Source organism: Pygocentrus nattereri, chromosome 21 (genome assembly GCF_015220715.1).
Source record: "Pygocentrus nattereri isolate fPygNat1 chromosome 21, fPygNat1.pri, whole genome shotgun sequence".
NCBI classification, from domain to species: Eukaryota; Metazoa; Chordata; class Actinopteri; order Characiformes; family Serrasalmidae; genus Pygocentrus; species Pygocentrus nattereri.
The window spans coordinates 24154258-24172104 of NC_051231.1; the positions used below are offsets into that span (position 1 = coordinate 24154258).

The 17847-nt window shown below is 41.4% G+C and overlaps 2 protein-coding genes across 3 annotated transcripts; one reads left to right on the forward strand and one right to left on the reverse strand.

Moving 5' to 3' along the window:
* The first annotated feature begins 509 nt into the window (after positions 1-509).
* Positions 510-9551, forward strand: LOC108436178 (glutamine-rich protein 1). 2 transcript variants are annotated; one of them, XM_017712512.2, is made up of 12 exons: positions 510-669; positions 2130-2410; positions 2964-3044; positions 3238-3375; positions 4398-5108; positions 5647-5800; positions 5954-6108; positions 6244-6358; positions 6485-6593; positions 6813-6964; positions 7110-7200; positions 7949-9551. In XM_017712512.2, exons 2-12 carry the CDS (start codon positions 2162-2164, stop codon positions 8136-8138), a joined length of 2145 nt encoding a protein of 714 aa, XP_017568001.1. In that variant the 5' UTR covers positions 510-669; positions 2130-2161; the 3' UTR covers positions 8139-9551. The 2 variants fall into 2 exon arrangements, with proteins under 2 accessions (XP_017568001.1, XP_017568010.1); XM_017712521.2 differs by lacking the exon at positions 510-669 and adding an exon at positions 980-1719.
* Positions 9552-15472, reverse strand: rpusd4 (RNA pseudouridine synthase D4). The gene is made up of 7 exons (XM_017712500.2): positions 15142-15472; positions 14428-14593; positions 13594-13798; positions 13329-13422; positions 12676-12826; positions 11716-11813; positions 9552-10764 (listed from the first exon to the last, which is right to left on the reverse strand). The coding sequence occupies exons 1-7, from the start codon at positions 15358-15360 to the stop codon at positions 10567-10569; spliced, it is 1131 nt and encodes a 376-aa protein (XP_017567989.1). The 5' UTR covers positions 15361-15472; the 3' UTR covers positions 9552-10566.
* Between the last annotated feature and the right edge of the window lie 2375 nt (positions 15473-17847).

Consider the following 17847-nt stretch of genomic DNA (forward strand, 5'->3'; position numbering starts at 1 on the left):
ACAACGGGCTTCTGCGAATCGCACTCAGATGAACAAACTGAAAAAATCTGCGTGTTTCTCGTTTTAATATGCATTCTGCGCTGTGAAGAATAAAGAAAATCGCCGTTTTAATAAGCAAGAAGTTAAAGATTGTAATGTTATGGTTGGTATCCTGTTGTCGACCGAATACAAAGTAAGCAATTCAGACTCATGAGGGCTGAATAGAGCTTAGAAATTGACTGAATACACCAGAATTATATGGACTGCTGTACATTAAAGTGGCCCAAATGGCATTAACACAAATTAACCCAATGCAAACGTTTGCTGAACACAAGAAACTAAAGATCCCGTGGACAGAAATCCACAAACGCAGCAGTGAATTTATTTCCACGTTTTGCGCAACACAGTGCGATAGCAGGTGGTAAATTTAAGGTATGTATGTTAAAAGTATTCTGGTTTAGTGTTTTGGGGCAGCAGTGCAGCCTGAAGAGGGAGCTGCAGCCCCTTCTCCGCCTCCACTGAAGCGGCGCTCTCCAAACACCACAGTCCGAGGTCCCGCACTCTCTCACAGGAGGCCTACTTCCGTCAGCCCGCCGCTCTTAAAAACATATATTTGTAAAAATTATAAATATATCGGTGCTCTACCCCGTCAAGCGACCCGAGGAGCGTGTTTCTCCGTTTCCTAACACGGTAGGACTTTCCGCAGACGAGTCGGTGGTGCGTTTTAACGGTTTTAACGGTGTGATTAATGTGGAGCTACAACAATCACACGTCACGTCATTTATTTGGTATTGTTTGTTGCACCGAAATAAGAGAAGAAATAAAACGGCGTCTGAGCGGTTATAACTCTGTGTTTCGCCTAGGATGCCTGTTACATGTGTGGTGTAGGGAATTCAGTCGGGCTTTGGTGGGGTTTTATTTTTTGAACGGCGTGTTTTGGCGGAAATTGGTTTTGGTTTTATTTAAGGTAGCATGGCAGGGATGCACGGCCGATGCTAGTTAGTACGCTACCGTTAGCCAGCCAGCTAACCTAAATATCTCTATGCGCTCTTTAAGTGACAGCGTAGCTAGGAAGTTATGTCACAGATGAACATTATTTGGCTTTTAAAACACAAACGCACAGTACGAATAAGTCCTGCGGCTTGTGGACTTTAGCTTATTTATGTTTTACTTTAGCCTATTAGCTAGCTAGCCTAAAAGCTAGCTAATATTGTATCGCAGCTACTTTGCTTTGCTGGTCTGACACGGGCGTCAAACATCAGTGCTTTTTCGCATCAGCGATATGTTATCAGATATTACTCATATTAAAGAGCTTTAAGGATACCAGGTGAAGTTATGGGTTTGAAACATTCGGCTTTCAAGCCTTTCAACGGGGAGGTTGAGGGGACTCCAACGGAGGACTAGGCTTAAATGGCTCCTTGCACTCTATATAGTGCACAACCATAAATCATGGAATAATTACTTTTATGCTTGAGTGATGCATGCTTTGTTTAAAAGGGAATCGTTTTGAATTTTGCCGTCCTGCTCTCTATAACGTGCACTATATGTCCTTAAAAAGGGCTTCTACACCCAAATAGTCCGTGATGTTTCCAATAAGAAGCCATATAGGATTTAGTCTCAGTTTGGTTACAAGCCAGAAGAGACTGAGTGGTCCAAAGTGCAACACACTTAGAGGCTGCTTTTTTCTCCCTCTTTGCTCTTTGTTCTTTTAAAGACTGCGCTCATCTTCCTGAAACAAAGGTAGTTTACTTGTGAAAACTTGAGATTGTATTGTTCAATATAATAGAATGTGTTACATATTTTAGAGGAGGGTGTGTATTTGGTTGTCTTTAAAAGTGGTGGAAGTTGAATATTTCATTATGGATCAGTGAGATAAAGAAGTTAATATTGCTTAATGGCACTTGGTAAGGAATCTTTGATAATACATCAGAAAAAATGCTGAGCTGGAAAATGCATTACTATTTTTATTTCTTGATGGACCAATGAAGCCTCTCATAAGACCACAATCAAGCCATCTGTTTATGTCTCCAGGAAAATGGCACTTAGTATGCCTTTCACATGTTTATCCCAAGAGTGTCAACATTTCAGTACTATGGTCTAATGGTATACACGTGTCCGGATTTTAAACTCCTCTTGATTTCCTCTTTTAGGCTTCTGTCAAAGCAAGGTGGATTGACCTGTCATGAATGAGCCGATCGAAGGCGGTGCGATCTCGTTCGACGAGTATGTGCGGCAAAAGGCACGAACTGTGCCTCAGCACCGCATGAAGGAGTTTCTGGAGTCACTGGCTGCCAAAGGGCCCGAAGTCCTGCAGGAGTTTAGCCAGCAGACCAGTGGCACTACCACCACCATGGTCTACCAGCAGGGGGCCAACTGCATCTACACTGACAGCACAGAGGTGGCAGGCTCATTGCTTGAGCTGGCATGTCCAGTAAGAGAGAACTGTTTTGAATTCTGGTTTTAAAAGCTGCTTATGATGTGTGGGTTTTGCAATTTAGTATACTTGGTATTTTTCATCATTATCTCCACCTTGATATAGGCTACATCAGGATATAAACTGGATATCACATTGTTACAGTATGCTTTTCTGAGAATATTGTGGATAATGTCAGTACATAACTAACTTTCTGCAAATTTTATTACAAATAGAGCAAAATTACTTTTGTAATTGGGTTTATTTGGAAACATGCACAACATGTGAAACATTCTTTAATAATTATTGTCCTGTTAGTTTTGATAGTTTTTATAAATGTCACTTTTTTTTAAACTAATTAATATTTTAAGTGTACACTTATGGTTCTATGTTTGTTCCAGCTAATCAAGGACAAAAAAGAAAAATTACCCATCTTCTGTATCAAGAAAATGTTTTGAAGTAGTATGATATATTTTTGCCATATCACCAACCCTTAGGTGCTGCCCAGTTTAAAGTAGAAGTACTGAAGTGGCTCAGAAAAGAGTTGGTAATCTTTTTTGTGCTTGCCCAGGTGCAGGTGACATCAACACAGATCTCACCACAGCTGGCTGCAGCTGTGCAGCAGGCATCAGAGCAGCAAATTCAAGTCCAGGTTAGAACTGCCCCACTTCCCCCACTCTCAAAAGTCTTCCATACATACATAGGATGGTACTGTACATGGCCCTTACTTGGCTCATACAGAAAGGGCTAATTGCTGTTCTAGTCCGTGAGGCCAGAGATTTAATCCACAATGTTTTTGTGTGTTTCTCTTTCTTTTGCACACTTTGTTTTTCTTCCTGCCCCAGGTGCAGATTCAAGGTGAGCAAGGTCAGACAGTTGGTCAGGTGCTGCAGGTGGCATCTCCTACCCAGCAGCAGCTACACGGAGTCACTACAACACAGCTGGTGCAGCAGGGGGAGCTTACAGAGGAACAGCAGCAACAGGTGCATGCAGATGTTTATACATAAAAAGTAGCAGAAAATGCCAAGCCTTCTTATTTATACATAGAGTGTAGTTAAAATACATAATGCCCGTTTTCATGCAGTCCTGTAGTAGCGTTATTTTTTTTGGAGGTGCCCTTTCTTGAAGTTTTTGACTCTAGCTTTAATAGGCTTTCGGACCTGTGCTTAGGCATTTTTAAGTGTACATTTTACACAGAAGTTTGTTGAAACAGACCATGATTTAGCTTAAGATTAGCCATTGTTTATGATATTTTGAGAACTCTAGTTTGCCTGTATGTTTGTCAGTTATTGTACTATCATGGGATGAGTATTTTGGGTTGCTTATGGTGTGTGAACAGTCTGTGTGTAAAGTATCTTAGACTGGTGGTTCTAATTTTAGTCCTGAAGTACCACTGCTGTGGATGTTGTGATGTGGTTCACCTCAGCAAGGTTCATAAGTAATTAGTTTTATGAGGAATGTTGGGAGCAGGGGACTGTACAGTATGAGGACAGAGAACCACTGTCTTAGACATAATGTGTTATACATGTAAGGATGATTTTCGAGACCCAATTTTGAAAAAGTAACATTGTTAAGATGGATGTAGCCTAGGCTTGTGGGGCTAGACATGATTTCATAATGCAAATATTTGTTTGGGAACAAACTGAATTGTGATAATTAACTGCTAACAAGGGTATACCCCCTCTAAAACCCACCTGCAAATTTTTTTTTATTGTGTGCTATTAACGTCCAGAGTGCAGTCAGTAACACGAGTGAAGCAAATTAGACTTCTTGTCTGTCGGACAGTGTTGAAGAACACATCACCCTCTACATTAAGTTCTGACAGAGGGGCCTTGCCTTCACCAAGAGTTTAACTGGTTTAAAAATTTTACACTTGGTTGGTTCCCAACGACATTTGGCCCAAAATTCTCATACATTCAGGAACGTGAATATAAATGTAACTATACATATTCCCTACCATTGGCATGTGCAGTATGTGTGTATATATCCTGTGCTGTTGTCTCAGATCCAGGCGCAGCTGGTGGCAGCAGTAGCTGGAGGTCAGCAGATCCAGATTCAGACGGTGGAGGCATTGTCTCCCCCCCAGCAGCAGGGTTCTCCACGTGAAGCTGAGCGTAGACCAGGGGCTTCACCGGCAGTCCTGCAACCAGCCAAGAAGCGCAAGGTGGATGTACCCACTGTGGTGTCATACTCGCTTCCCCAGGGCCAGCAGCTGGCCACAGTGCTGGCCATTCCACAAGGCCAACAGCAGGGTTACCTGTCGCTCCGGCCTGACCTGCTGACAGTTGACAGCACTCATCTGTACAGTGCCACTGGCACTATCACGGGACCAGCAGGCGAGACCTGGACCATCCCAGTGTATTCGGCTCCTCAGCAGCAGGGTGTGACCCACATCGCCATCCCCCAGGAGGCATACAGCACAGTACAGGTGCAGGCCTCACCCGCCCCGCAGGATAAAGATAAGGACAAGATTGCGGCCCAGGCAGCCGGCGCGGTTGCTGTGCCTGTGTCTGGTGCAGGAGTGACCACACAGGAGGAAGTGGTGCACTCGTTGTTTCCAGCACAGTTTATGAACGGAAACATTCACATCCCAGTAGCGGTACAGACCGTAGGAGGAGGATACTCGGGCACCACCCAGGCACTGCACATATGGGACCCACAGCAGCAGCAGCATGTCCAGGAGGCTGAGGCTCAGGAACAGCAGCTCCATCTACAGGTTAGTCTTTGCTGTTGATTGGAAGCAGGAGTATGTTGATCAAATGTTGTTTGGACAGTCCTTATAATCTGAAGAATTTCTGAGCTTCTCGCCACAAGTTATCAAATGGTATACAGTTGTAAATCCAAGTGGTAAACCTGGGCGAGTTCCAGGTTACTAGAGTTTGAGTTAATCAGGCATTAGCATGTTGAATCATTGTATGACCAATCTGGAAAACAATGTACAGAGCTAAACGTAAATATCATTATGTATGTCAGTCTTTCAGAAAGTCACAACAAACAGCAACATTTGTGCCAGGCTTCCATTGTGTTCCCTTCTATTGAGGAACAAGCATGATCATTTCTCCATCCCAGAAGTTAAACAGCAGCTAGTTAAGATTTGATTGATGAGAACTTTACAATACCATTTACCCAATTATGTAAGAAGAAAATGGAGATAAGTTTCATTATTTACACAGTTTACTAATTGTTTGTAGTCTGACCACTGAAAGAGAACTCATGCCCTTACTGACTACCCCATTGTTTACTTCTCCCCACAGGCAGAGGCAGAACCACAAGCTGAAGCTCCTCCTGAGTTGCTCCTTCCAAACTCCCTAAAACCAGAAGAAGGTCTAGAGACTTGGAGGCTTTGGGTACAACGCAAAAACGCAGAGCTAGATAAGAATGAACAGAACAAACTAGCACCAATCGGCCGTAAGTCCCTCTTCTCTCTGCATTTGTGTTCAGATTTTTTTTCTAAGCTTCATATCTCTGCTACTTTGTCATCATTTAAAATAGTAATTTTCTATGTTTATTAGTATTGTTTTTCTGTTTCTGTTGTGATTTTCCCATCTTCTGTCTTCACAGGCCGTCAGCCACTGCGTTTCCGGGAGGACCTGATCTCCAGCTCAGTAGGCGAGCTCAATGTAGCTCTGGCCCTGATGACCTTGGAAGCTCGTGGCTTAGAGGGGGAGCCATTTGAGCCTGACGCACTCTATTACGTTTTCTTATGCATTCAAAAAGTATGTTGTCTCTGTTCTTTTCACCATTTTGTAATTTTAAAAAAATTATTTTTTATACAAGCACTGTTTTATTCAGTTTGCTCAAGCTTATTGATGTTTTGTCTAGCATGTGATTTCTGACTGTTTTCTGGGTAGTTTATGTTTGAGAACGGCAGAGTGGATGACATTTTTTCGGATCAGTACTACATTCGCTTCTCGCAGTGCTTACACAAAATACTGGAGGAGTGGAGGCCAAGTATCCATCCACTAGGTAAGTAGTGCTCAAGCATTGTAAGTGTTCTGAAAGAAATGCTGTTTACTTTCTGGGATGTTTTGCACGTGTGTAGTAACAAGACAAACGTACCCAACTGAAAGTTGTGTTTGCTTCTCGTGCCAGGTTATATTATTCCCAGTCATGTGACAGAGGAGATGTTGTGGGAGTGTAAACAGCTAGGTGCACATTCTCCTTCTACTCTACTCACTACACTAATGTACTTCAACACCAAGTAAGTCATTGTCTTTCTCTCTCGTTTATGGTGAGCCTCTTTCCGTTACATTATTTTGGCTTCCACTATCCACATGTTTTATGTTTGGTCTTTGCTTAATTTTAGCTTGTCCTTTCTTTCTCTACACTTTGAATGTTCTATGATGTAACATTACCCAGTTATTTAAATTGTGAAGCATTGAAGCAGAAGGTAGACTAAATGCAGTTATCTGTTGTCCAGGTACTTCCACCTTACCACAGTAGAGCAGCATATGAAAGTGGCCTTCTCCAAAGTGCTACGACACACAAAGAAGAACCCAGCCAATCCGAAAGACAAGAGCACTAGCATCCGCTACCTAAAGGGCGTAGGCTCTCATCATGTTGGACAGAAAGGTGTGAAAGACCTTATTTTGTGCCTGGGTACTTCGTTTTCAGTTAAGCAGATGCAGCAACTTTTATTTCAGACTATAAATTATTATAGTTTTGTGTTTGAGATGGAATTTTATTCTTTGTGGGCTCTATTTTTTTCCCCCCATAGTGACAGATGACATGTACGCAGAGCAAGCTGAGGATCCAGAGAATCCACTTCGATGTCCTGTCAAGCTCTATGACTTTTACCTCTTCAAATGGTGAGCTTCTGCTCAATCCATTCTTTAGGTTTCCAATTTCCATACACATTTTGTTTTCTCTAATTTTGACATGACACCACTTTCCATGTGGCGAATGTTGAAAGAGCAGCGATGTCTTAGAAAGAAATTGTGTGGGAGCATATTAAATGATCAAATGCTAAGCAAAATGCTCAGTGTATGCAAAATGTATATTAAAAGGATGGTAAACATGGAAAATGGCAAGTTTGATTAAGTAATTCTCAATTAATCAAACCTGCCATTCAGTACTCAAAATATGTAATTATAGCAATCCTTATCCAAGTACCGCCGTGTGTCCAGTTCTTACTCCTGACACGTAACCACTTCAGGTGGGAGTATTAGCTTCTTTTTTCTTTTGCCAAATTAGTTTTACAGCAGGTTTAAAATATGACTGCACAAAACTGTCAATCTGTTTATTTCAGTTAAATCATAAGCTCGTACCTCAAAAAAGAGCAACCGTCTATCTAAAAAAGAAAGTGGTATTTTGAGTTTGTTACTCACAAGGAAGTGTGTGGGGGGGCAGTTTAGAAATATTAGTCATTATTTAAAGCCTGTCAAATGCTGTTTGGCATGCAATTATCTGTTAATGTCTTATGGTGAGCAATTCAAATAAAAAAAAAAAATTGAAAGATGTGACTTAATGCAAATGGTTTCAAACTTGAAGACGTAATAGATATGCAGGAGGATATGTCTCACCTCTCTGAATGCATTGCTTGCCATGTCTTTTCAGCCCCCAGATTGCCAAAGGCCGGAACGACACTTATTACCTGACACCAGAGCCCGTTGTGGCCCCAAACAGCCCCATATGGTACTCGACCCAGCCAATCACAAGCGAGCAACTGGAACACATGCTTACACGCATCATGATGGTGAGGGAAATCCAGGAAATAATCTCCATTGCACAGGCCAACATTCAGTGAAGGGAGTACAAGGAAGACGGAGAAAGATGGTGAATGGAGAGAAGTCTGTTTCTGCCTCTGAGCTCCTCCGTCCTTGCAGCTTCTCCGCGACACAGTCGCTCACACAAAGGAGGGAAATCTTGAACCATTGCTGGCTCCTTGCGCTCTGTATTTACTCATGAGCTGAAGCGGCAGGCAGGTAGCGGTACAGAGGAGGCAATATTAAATTCCATAAATTCTCTACATATGCTCTGTAAATTAGTGTTTTGAATAGTTGCACATGCACATTGCAGGGCCAGTGGTCTTTGTTTTGAAAAACTTTCAAAACTGTTACTGATGGAGGAGTAAATTCAAGCGTCTGCCTTTCAAGAGTGTACAGACCGATAGTTAAGCCAGAAGATACGAGCATTGGCATCATCTTCTTGGAATACCATCTGAAAAATTTAGCCAGGCATCCTTTTTTATTTTGCTGTCCATGTCCAGTAATGTAGTTCTAAAATGGTTATGAGTTCAAAGATTGCAATAATGTAGTTATATGATACTTCATTGGCTAAAAGGAGCCTGATTTGCAAGGTGTTTCTTTGCCCTTTATAAGTTGTTTGTAGTACTTCTTTGAGCCCATCCAACAGCAGTGACTTGCACTGCAAGCTTTATTTCCTCAAGTTGTTGCGATTGGCACTACGGTTATAAAAACAGCTTGCAGACTGAGATTATGGTGCGAACCATTTTAATTTTCTACGCTGACTCATTCAACTTCCAGTTTTTCCTTTTCTTGTTTCATTTGCCTCCTCTGCCAGGCTGCTGCTGGAGAGCTTCAGTGAAGGACTGGACTTGGGACTTATGAGCCTTTTTATTTTATAATAAAAATTTACTCTGTTCATGTGATGGCCGCCAGAGTTACACAGTCTAACCTCTTAACGCAATTTCTCTTTTTCTCGTGGCTCTGTCAAGTATGTAGCTCTCCGTCTCGCCCCAGTCCTCCTCTTACATCACTCGTTTTCTCCCGTCTGTTCATTCATTAGGAGCATATAATACTGAAATTAGACAGGGGTCGTTGCCGCAAGACCTTATGGGGCAGCAAAACACGGGACAGTCGCATGAATGCGCATACCATGGCTTCATCTTCCCCTAGCCCCCAATGCTGTCCACATCCCCAAACTAGGACTTGGCAGGAGCACAGTCAACACACTTCGAAGCGTGTACTCTACATGGAAAGACTTAATTTTTTTTTTTATTATTATTTTTATATATGCATCTATGGTAATCTGATATGTATTGATATAGTGGTGCTGGAGACTGAAAAAATGGAGCCTGTGTTTTCGAACATGCCTTTTGTACAGTGAGGTCCCTGTACCTCTGTGTTGTGTTTTCTTTGACTCATTTAGTTGTATTTTCATGGGGAAGACTGCTTTGAAAAAATTCAAGGCAAAGTAATTGCTTGTGAAAGCCTGTTTACTGTTTTTATTACATACTTGTAGACAGACAAATCATTTACACAAATATAACAATCCTGTAAAGACAGTGAGACCCATATATGAAGCAGCCCTATACTATTAGGACACAGCTGTTATTGTTTTAGCTCCATTTCAGTTGTACACTAAACACTAATTTGATTAGGTATGTAATGTGTACTAATCTTGAGATGCAAGCTAGTACACAAAACTTAGCAACCTTAGGCTACTTATGAACTACCACCAACTTAAAAATGTTTTGTCAAGGTCTTCACTGTGTGTAAATATCATACTTAAAAATAGACCACCCTTGGCATTTAGTCGTATACTATATACACTTCACTGTCCACTTTATTAGATACCTTGTATTCATCAGTGGTCAGGATCCCCCCCTTCCCTATACCAGACCACCCTTGGGCAAGTACTATGGTACTATTTGGATGGTGGATTATATGTAGCACTGCAGTGACTCTGACATGGTAATTACATTTTAAGTATGCTTTGCTGATATGAGTGGAACAGACACAGCAGTGTTGCTGGAGTTTTCAAACAACTCTGTCACTGCTGGACTGAGAAAATATTCAGCCAACAGTGTCCTATGGCCAAAAACTGACCATTGATGAAGGACTAGACGATGACTAACACAAACTGTGCAGCAACTGTCTTCTCTAACTTTACATCTACAAGATGAACCGACAAAGTGTCTTTAAAAACTCCAGCAGTACTGGTGAGTGAGATTCTCCTGTACCACATTAACTAACATGTCAGTGCAGTGCTGAGAATGTTCCACCACCCAAAGAACACCTCAGTGGTGGTCCTGTGGGGGTTTGAGACAAATTATGCAAAGAAACAAATGGACAATCGTTAACTGTAGAACAACAAAGTGCTCCTATGATAAAAGGACCTGATAACATGGACAAAGACTGTAGATACCAGGTAGGTGAGACAAAGTGGCCAGTGAGAGCATATTGAAAAACAGAACAGGTGGTGCTCATCTCTTACGGCTTCTCAGGCAATGAAATCTGCAGTCTTTTCAGAGTCGTGGTGAAGTATTTGGGTAGTGGGCAGGACACGATGAGGTCACAGTGACCCTTGACCGCTGGCAGTATAATCTGTCTGACATGGAGGTGAAGAGGGAGGTATCGGGTTTTGCTCTGCTCCAGGCCGAGCCTTCGCAGCACGCCTTCTGGCAACTTCTACAGGCAGAAACATGAGACACACTTTGGTCCTCAAGCATGACGGTGAAGAGTCACGTCTTAAGAAAACACTACAGTCAACATGAGATGGTTGAGCCCCAAAAGATCACTGGTACACAGGCTGGGAGGAATATTGTCTGAACACTCATTTTGACAGGACATGCTGCAGGCTTTGATACGTTTGGGAAATTTACCACAGAGCCTGGTTTCCAGGAGAGAGCATCACCTAAACCTTAGAGAGTGCTGAAAGTTGTACAGCCAGCTTAAAGGGCCCATATCCTCTGGATTTATTATATCCCCTGAGATTTTATGCACCAAAAACAGTAATATTCTTAGAGGTCCATTTTCCAAATTCTGTTTATTCCTCAGAAATAAACAGGCTATATTGTTGTGCATTGAATATGTATATATGCTCTATATTGATTGGCAGCCTTGTTCAAAAAGCAGCCCAGGCTGAAACACTCCTTGTAATCTTCATCTGAATAGGCAGGGCTAAACTCTTGCAGACCGAATAGGTGAATATAAATGTGCAGGTTTTCATAACATCACAAAAATCATTTAAAGTAGGCTGCCACTTATTTTTTTCCATATATGGAGGTTACAGACTGGGGACTGACCAATATGTTTTAGAAAATGATGTTTACATATTGCAACTTGCTGAATTAAAAGAAAACCCACATTTTTCCATTATGTGGGCCCATTCTAGAATGCTTTTAGTAAACAGGGCCCACAATGAAGCTATACTTAAACATTAGAACATTACAAAAATATAATCATTGCCATTCCCCCCATATTCTGCAATAACTAATACTTTTGTTAAGTGATGCTTTATGTTGATTGAGTGTTTAAATTTTGAAGACTTAAGTTTTAGTTAAAGCAGTTTTGCAGACTCAGTCCGTTTGTCTAAAATCTAAAGTCTTGAATGTCCGAGGTTTGTTTACAGTTACATACCTGGGGAGCCAGCTTGTTCCAGTAAGCATACTTATGATCTCCCAGAATAGGGCAGGCTAGAGCCAGTGCCATGTGTACCCGCAGCTGGTGTTTCACTTCTACAACAGATATACAACATACACTGAGTTGCCAGTTTATTTGGTACACCTACTTAGTACCTATACCCACTGTCATTTTATAAGGTACACCTACCGTACAGATGCATTTGTAGATTTACAGACTACGGCTTCTTTTGTTGCACAATTTATCAGCCCTCCTTTATCTACCACATGAACCTTCATTGGCTAGGGGACCATTATTAGCCAATTTTTGGCTAGGGGACCATTTTGAGTACTGCAGTAGCAGTAACATGGTAGTGTGGTGCCCTAGTCCAAGTATATCAGGCACAGTGGTGTTGCTCGTTTTATTACATTAGCATCACTACTAGACCACTAACCAAAAATATTCAGCCCACAGTGGCCCTGTAGTGAGGAACTGACCATTGATAAAGGGCTAGATGTTTGCCAACACAAATTGTGCATAAAAAGGTGTCAATAATAGTGGCCAGTGGCCAACAAGTGTACTTCGAATATGTTTGGAATGACACCAAGTTTAAAGCTGCACGATGTCCGATTTTTTTGTTAAATTTGAAAGAAAAAACATTAATATGGTGTTCATGCACTGCTGTGAATCACCCTGGAAGCCTGAAATAATAATAAAAAGTCAGAGGCATAAGGTCAGATTTTCTAGCAGTTTTTCAGAGTAAGTAATATGTCTTCATGTTTTAAAGTCACAACCACAAATTTATAAAGAAGCTCTGGCTCGGTATAATGACCTAAACACCAACATTATACTGATTCATTTGACAATGTAAAATGCTAATTGTTTACTTAATGTAAACACGGCTGATTCAGATCTGCTATTCTTAGATGCTGAGTAAATTCAGGCTGTTAAATACAAATGGTTATTTCAAGGCAGTACCTGTAACTGGCTGGAGCTCTACCAAGCTGCAGCCTGAACTACTGTCCAGTACTCTGTACTGTGTAGCAGCACTATGTGCTTGGCGATGGGCCCTCACTCTGGTCAATCCATCGCCTTCCTCAGTCAGTCTGTAGAGTGGACTCAGACCCATCTGAGGAAGTATAATCAATAAACATTTACAATGGAGGATAGAGCGTGAGAAGTCTTACGTGCTTATTACAAAGGTTTATTGGATTGGCTAGTAAACACTGCCAAACACTAAAATAATGTACACTGTATGTTCAAAAGTATCCAGACAACCCATATTCAGCTGACACAGATGTTCAATTGCACACACATAACTTGTATAATCTCCTTAGAAAAGCATTGTCACCAGAATGGGACGCTCAGAGCCTAAGGTCACCATCACTAATGCCAAGTGTCCACTAGAGGGGTATAAATATCCCCAGCACTTGGCTGTGGAGCAGTGGAACTGTGTTCTCTGCAGTGATGAAGCACCATCCAATACCTCTGAGATGAGCTGGAGTCTCCAAACCTTTGGACATATAGTGTATCTGCTGTCTTACTGAAGTCCAAAAAGGAATCTTGTTAAATCAGCACAGACTAGACTAGGCCTATCCTTCTCTTGTAAACTTGCCTTAACATCTGGTTACCTTGAAATGATGCTGGGTCCCTGTGATCTCCTTCTCAATGATGGGGATATCAATCACTCCCTCAGAAGGAACAGGAACACCTACAGTGACCACCCTGCATAGTAGGAAACAGATTATTATAATGATGCATTCTTTGGACCATTGTAAGTTCTACCTGCATATCAAGGTAGGCCTGATCTTAATCCGGCCCTGCACAATGTTTCTAACTGGGCTTTGTTTTGTTATTAGAGTCAAGTGTCAAGAAACAAGTCATGTTATTACTTACATGTATTTCCTGTCCATCTGATGCAATTTGATTTGACTCTGTACTCGTTCACATGCCTCTTCTGTCTTGGCCAGGAGCAGCACTCCTGTGGAGTCTTTCCCCAGACTGTGACAAATGTGCAACTGAGATCCTCCCTGCATATTGTTAATGATTTTAGCCAAGACTGGCAGGCTCTCTGCAATACTGTTCCTGATGCCTCCAGTATCTGTAGAAATAATCAATGATTATGCATTGTAGTGAAAGGTACTTTTTCAATGACTAAGACACCACTCTCCCAATCATCGGTTATGCTTACATGCAAACTCACCAATTCTATTAACTTCATTCAAATTATAGAGTAACAATGCTTATAACATAGCATAAAACTAGCAATCAGACCTAAAATGATGTGCACGCGTAGAGTGTCACTTAGTGTAGACGTAACCCTGACAAGTATTACATGAGTACATGAGTGAGACGAGCAGCAGTATGTTACCTGCATTTTTTGCTAACCATTTTTGTCATTTACAGGTGTCTACATTACTGTTATTCTTCTATTTAATGATGTTTCCATACCTATTTTTTGGGAATGCTTCATACTAGATAATTAATTGCATTCAGCCACAAGAACATTAGTCAACTAATGATACTGGATGATTAGTTCTGGTTCACACACAGCACTCCAGCGCAGTTACTGGATGGTGCTTCATCACTCCAGACAACGCAGTTCCACTGCTCCACAGCCCAGGGCTGGGAGTGTTACAGCCCTCTAGCTGACGCTTATCACAGAGTGTCCAGACAATTGTACATACAGTGTCTCTTTAATCTGATATGCAGTTACTGCCAAGGACTTACTGTAAACAGGCACTCCATATGGCTTGTTTATGGCAATCAGGTGTTGGTCTTGGTATAAAATACTCCTATAGAGCGCTTTTGCAAAAACATTTGGATGAACAGACTGTAGCTGCTGCGTGAACTGCTTCAGCTCTGAAACTCTTCTCTGGACAGGAGACACTGGAACCTTTGGAAGATAAAATGGGGAAGAAGGAACAAAAAAATGGTGGGACAAAAATAATGACAGTCAGTTTAAGGTGACCCAGACCACTTCCTATTTCACCCGTTATATCAAAACTATGACTGCAAAATGAATTGGGTTGAAGGGAGCTACGCAGCTAAATATGAAAAGTTGCAATAGTTTCTAACCCTCTGTTCTTTCTTTAATTTTGGTAAGCAGGAAAAATCGATTGGTTGGCGTTACTGCTACGGAGTGCTGATTGGTTAGCGTGCGAGCAGCTCATTGAGTTAACGTAAATGTGGCGCTGTTATGAAGTCCTACAGCTGGGGTTCAAAAGCGCTTGGAAATATAACAGCGGTTTTATGATGTTCTATGTCAAAAAATGATTATATTCCTCCATATAAAAGTGTTTAAGGGCCTTTGATTTTGTTTAAATGCTCCACATGTACTCACTCGGGAGCGCCATCTAGTGTTTGAAAACCCTGAATACATTAATGATGGGCAGTTCTCTCGTTGCGCTTGTTGTGCAAATTCAAAGGTTTAGCGTTACCAACCTCTGCTGTCTGTTTCTCCTTTTCATGCCGAAGCCTTGCCGCGATATCTGCAGCTCTCGGTCGCCTTGTTCTGCTGGCAGTGGAGTCCGACTCTGAGACGGAGCTGCGTTCTCCGTATTCTCTACCAGTTAACAGGAAACATGGTGCCCGTGTTTTTACCGCGGCGTCGTGACGGAAGCATCGATTTACCCATATATTCACGAACTTTATTCTGCTCATTTTACATTTCTAACCCTGAGAAAAATACATAGAACAAAGATCTATTTCTAACGACGATGTCTCCACAGGGTCGTGTCAGAACTTCAGAGACTACAGCAAACAACGTGTTATTGGTTTTCAAAATAAAAGTCTCAAAGAACGCACCATATCATAAACTGAGAAACATAGAGTGGAGTAGTGAATTTTTCCAATGGAAAACATATTTTAAGGAAACATAAATTGTATATGAAAGTCGTCAGCTGTTCAAGTTATTCAGGTTAAATTCTCTCGCAAAAAGCTATACTTACAGAGAAGCTATACTTAGGAGAATCCTCCTGAATGATCCTTATGTTAGGCTAATTTTTCAGCTTTCTCTTATGCTCTATGGTGTATAGTTTATATGTGTCTACCGCATTGACACCCTCTAAAAGGGGAATGTGATCTCTTTGTTCAACCTTGTTACTTGCTTCTGCCCTGTGATCCTGTCATTTACGGTGAAAATAACTCATATGGTAACCTGAGATGGAAGGTTAAGCACTATTTTGATTAATACTTTGTCAAAAGCACCAAAGAAGAAAGTCAATTTTTAAATCATTCTGAGGCATAAAATGCACTCTGTCCACAGACAGTGCCATAAGCACTTGTTAAGACCACAAGTGTGCGGCAGCTGTGGACGTTCCTGTGATTTGTGTTCCTTTCCACTGTTTCAGAAACAATGTGTTAAGAATGTCACTAATGTGTTGAACTGTGGGGCATATATTTAGCCCAATACTGCTTCATGTGGTCTTTCACACGGCACATAGGACAGACTACAATCCTAACCGAAAAGCACAGTGAACATGCACACAAATACACAAAACAGCAAGCATGAACTTTGGGACAGGGTTTCTCTCTCTCTCTCTCTCTCTCTCTCTCTCTCTCTCTCTCTCTCTCTCTCTCTCTCTCTCTCTCTCTCTCTCTCTCTCTCTCTCTCTCTCTCTCTCTCTCTCTCTCTCTCTCTCTCTCTGTGTCTGTCTGTGTCATGTGTGGGAGAGAAATACGTATCTGAAGCTGATGTTGAATAATGGATAACACCTGGCCTAGTACTCTCAGTAGAGTGAATTATACATGAAGCCATCACCAGTAACCATACAAGGACATACGTCCCTCTTTCTGCCTCAAACACGCACACACCTATCACCAAACACTTCTGCCGCACACAAACACACACACCTATCACCAAACACTACTACATCACACACACACGCACACACATATACACGCACACACATAAACCCACACTCCTATCATTAAACAATAAACAAAAATACCTTTATTTGCTTGTTTTTTTTATATTGCATGCTTTTGAAACTACTGCCCAAATCATCCATTAAAATGACTTTTGTCTTAAGGCCCTTGCCTTGTATAAAACATGCTGTAAATGTTGGCTACATCAGTATGCACCTGCAGAAAGGGGAAAAAACCAATAATAAACAATAATATCATGTTTCACCTGACCCTCCCACTACCCCCACACGTCATCCAGGAAAAATGCTCAGCTATCACCAATGCAGTGTTCAGTCAAAAATACAACCCCATTTCAAAAACGTTGTAATGTAAATTAAAACACAATGCAATGATAAGCAAATGATTTAAACCCTATATTTCATTGAAGTAGTACATAGACAACAAAGACAACTGTTGAAACTAAGAAATGTTATTGTTTTTGAAAAATATATGCCCATTTTGATGCAACACAGTCCAAAAAAGTTGAGATGGGGGCAATAAAAAGCTGATAAAGTTGTATAATGCTAAAAAAACACCTGCGGGTTAATTGGCAACAGGTCAGTATCATGACTGAGTAAGAGCATCTCAGAGAGGCTGAGTCTTTCAGAAGTAAATATGGGAAGGGGTTCACGACTCTGTGAAAGACTGCATGATCAAATACTGAAACAATTCAAGAATAACGTCTCTCTCTGTAAAATAGTAAAGAACATGGGGATTTCATAATCTATGGTACACAATAATATGAAAAGATTCAGAGAATTTGGAAAAATCTGTATGCAAGAGACAAGGAGAAAAACCAACCACAAAGGCAAGTTAGAACTCTGAAATGCAAAGAAGAAACCATTTCTAAACGGGATCCAGAAACCCTGCCGCCTTCTCTGGGCCTAAGCTCATTTTAAATGGACTGAGGTGAAGTGGGAAAGTGTCCTGTGGTCTTTTTGGATCATGGATACTGTGTCCTCTGGGCTATAGACCCCTCAGCTTGTTATCAGTGCACAGTTCAAAAGCCAGTAATCATGATGTTCTAGGGGGCATTAGTGCACATGGCATGGGTGATGTGCACATCTATGAAGGAACCATAGATACATGTTTTGTATACAATAGATACATGTATTGGCAACATATATTGCCATCCAGATGACGTCTTTTTCAGAGAAGGCCTTGCTTATTTAAGCAAGACAATGGCAAACCACACTCTGCGTGTATTACAGCTGTCCGGACGCTAAACTGACCTGCCTGCAG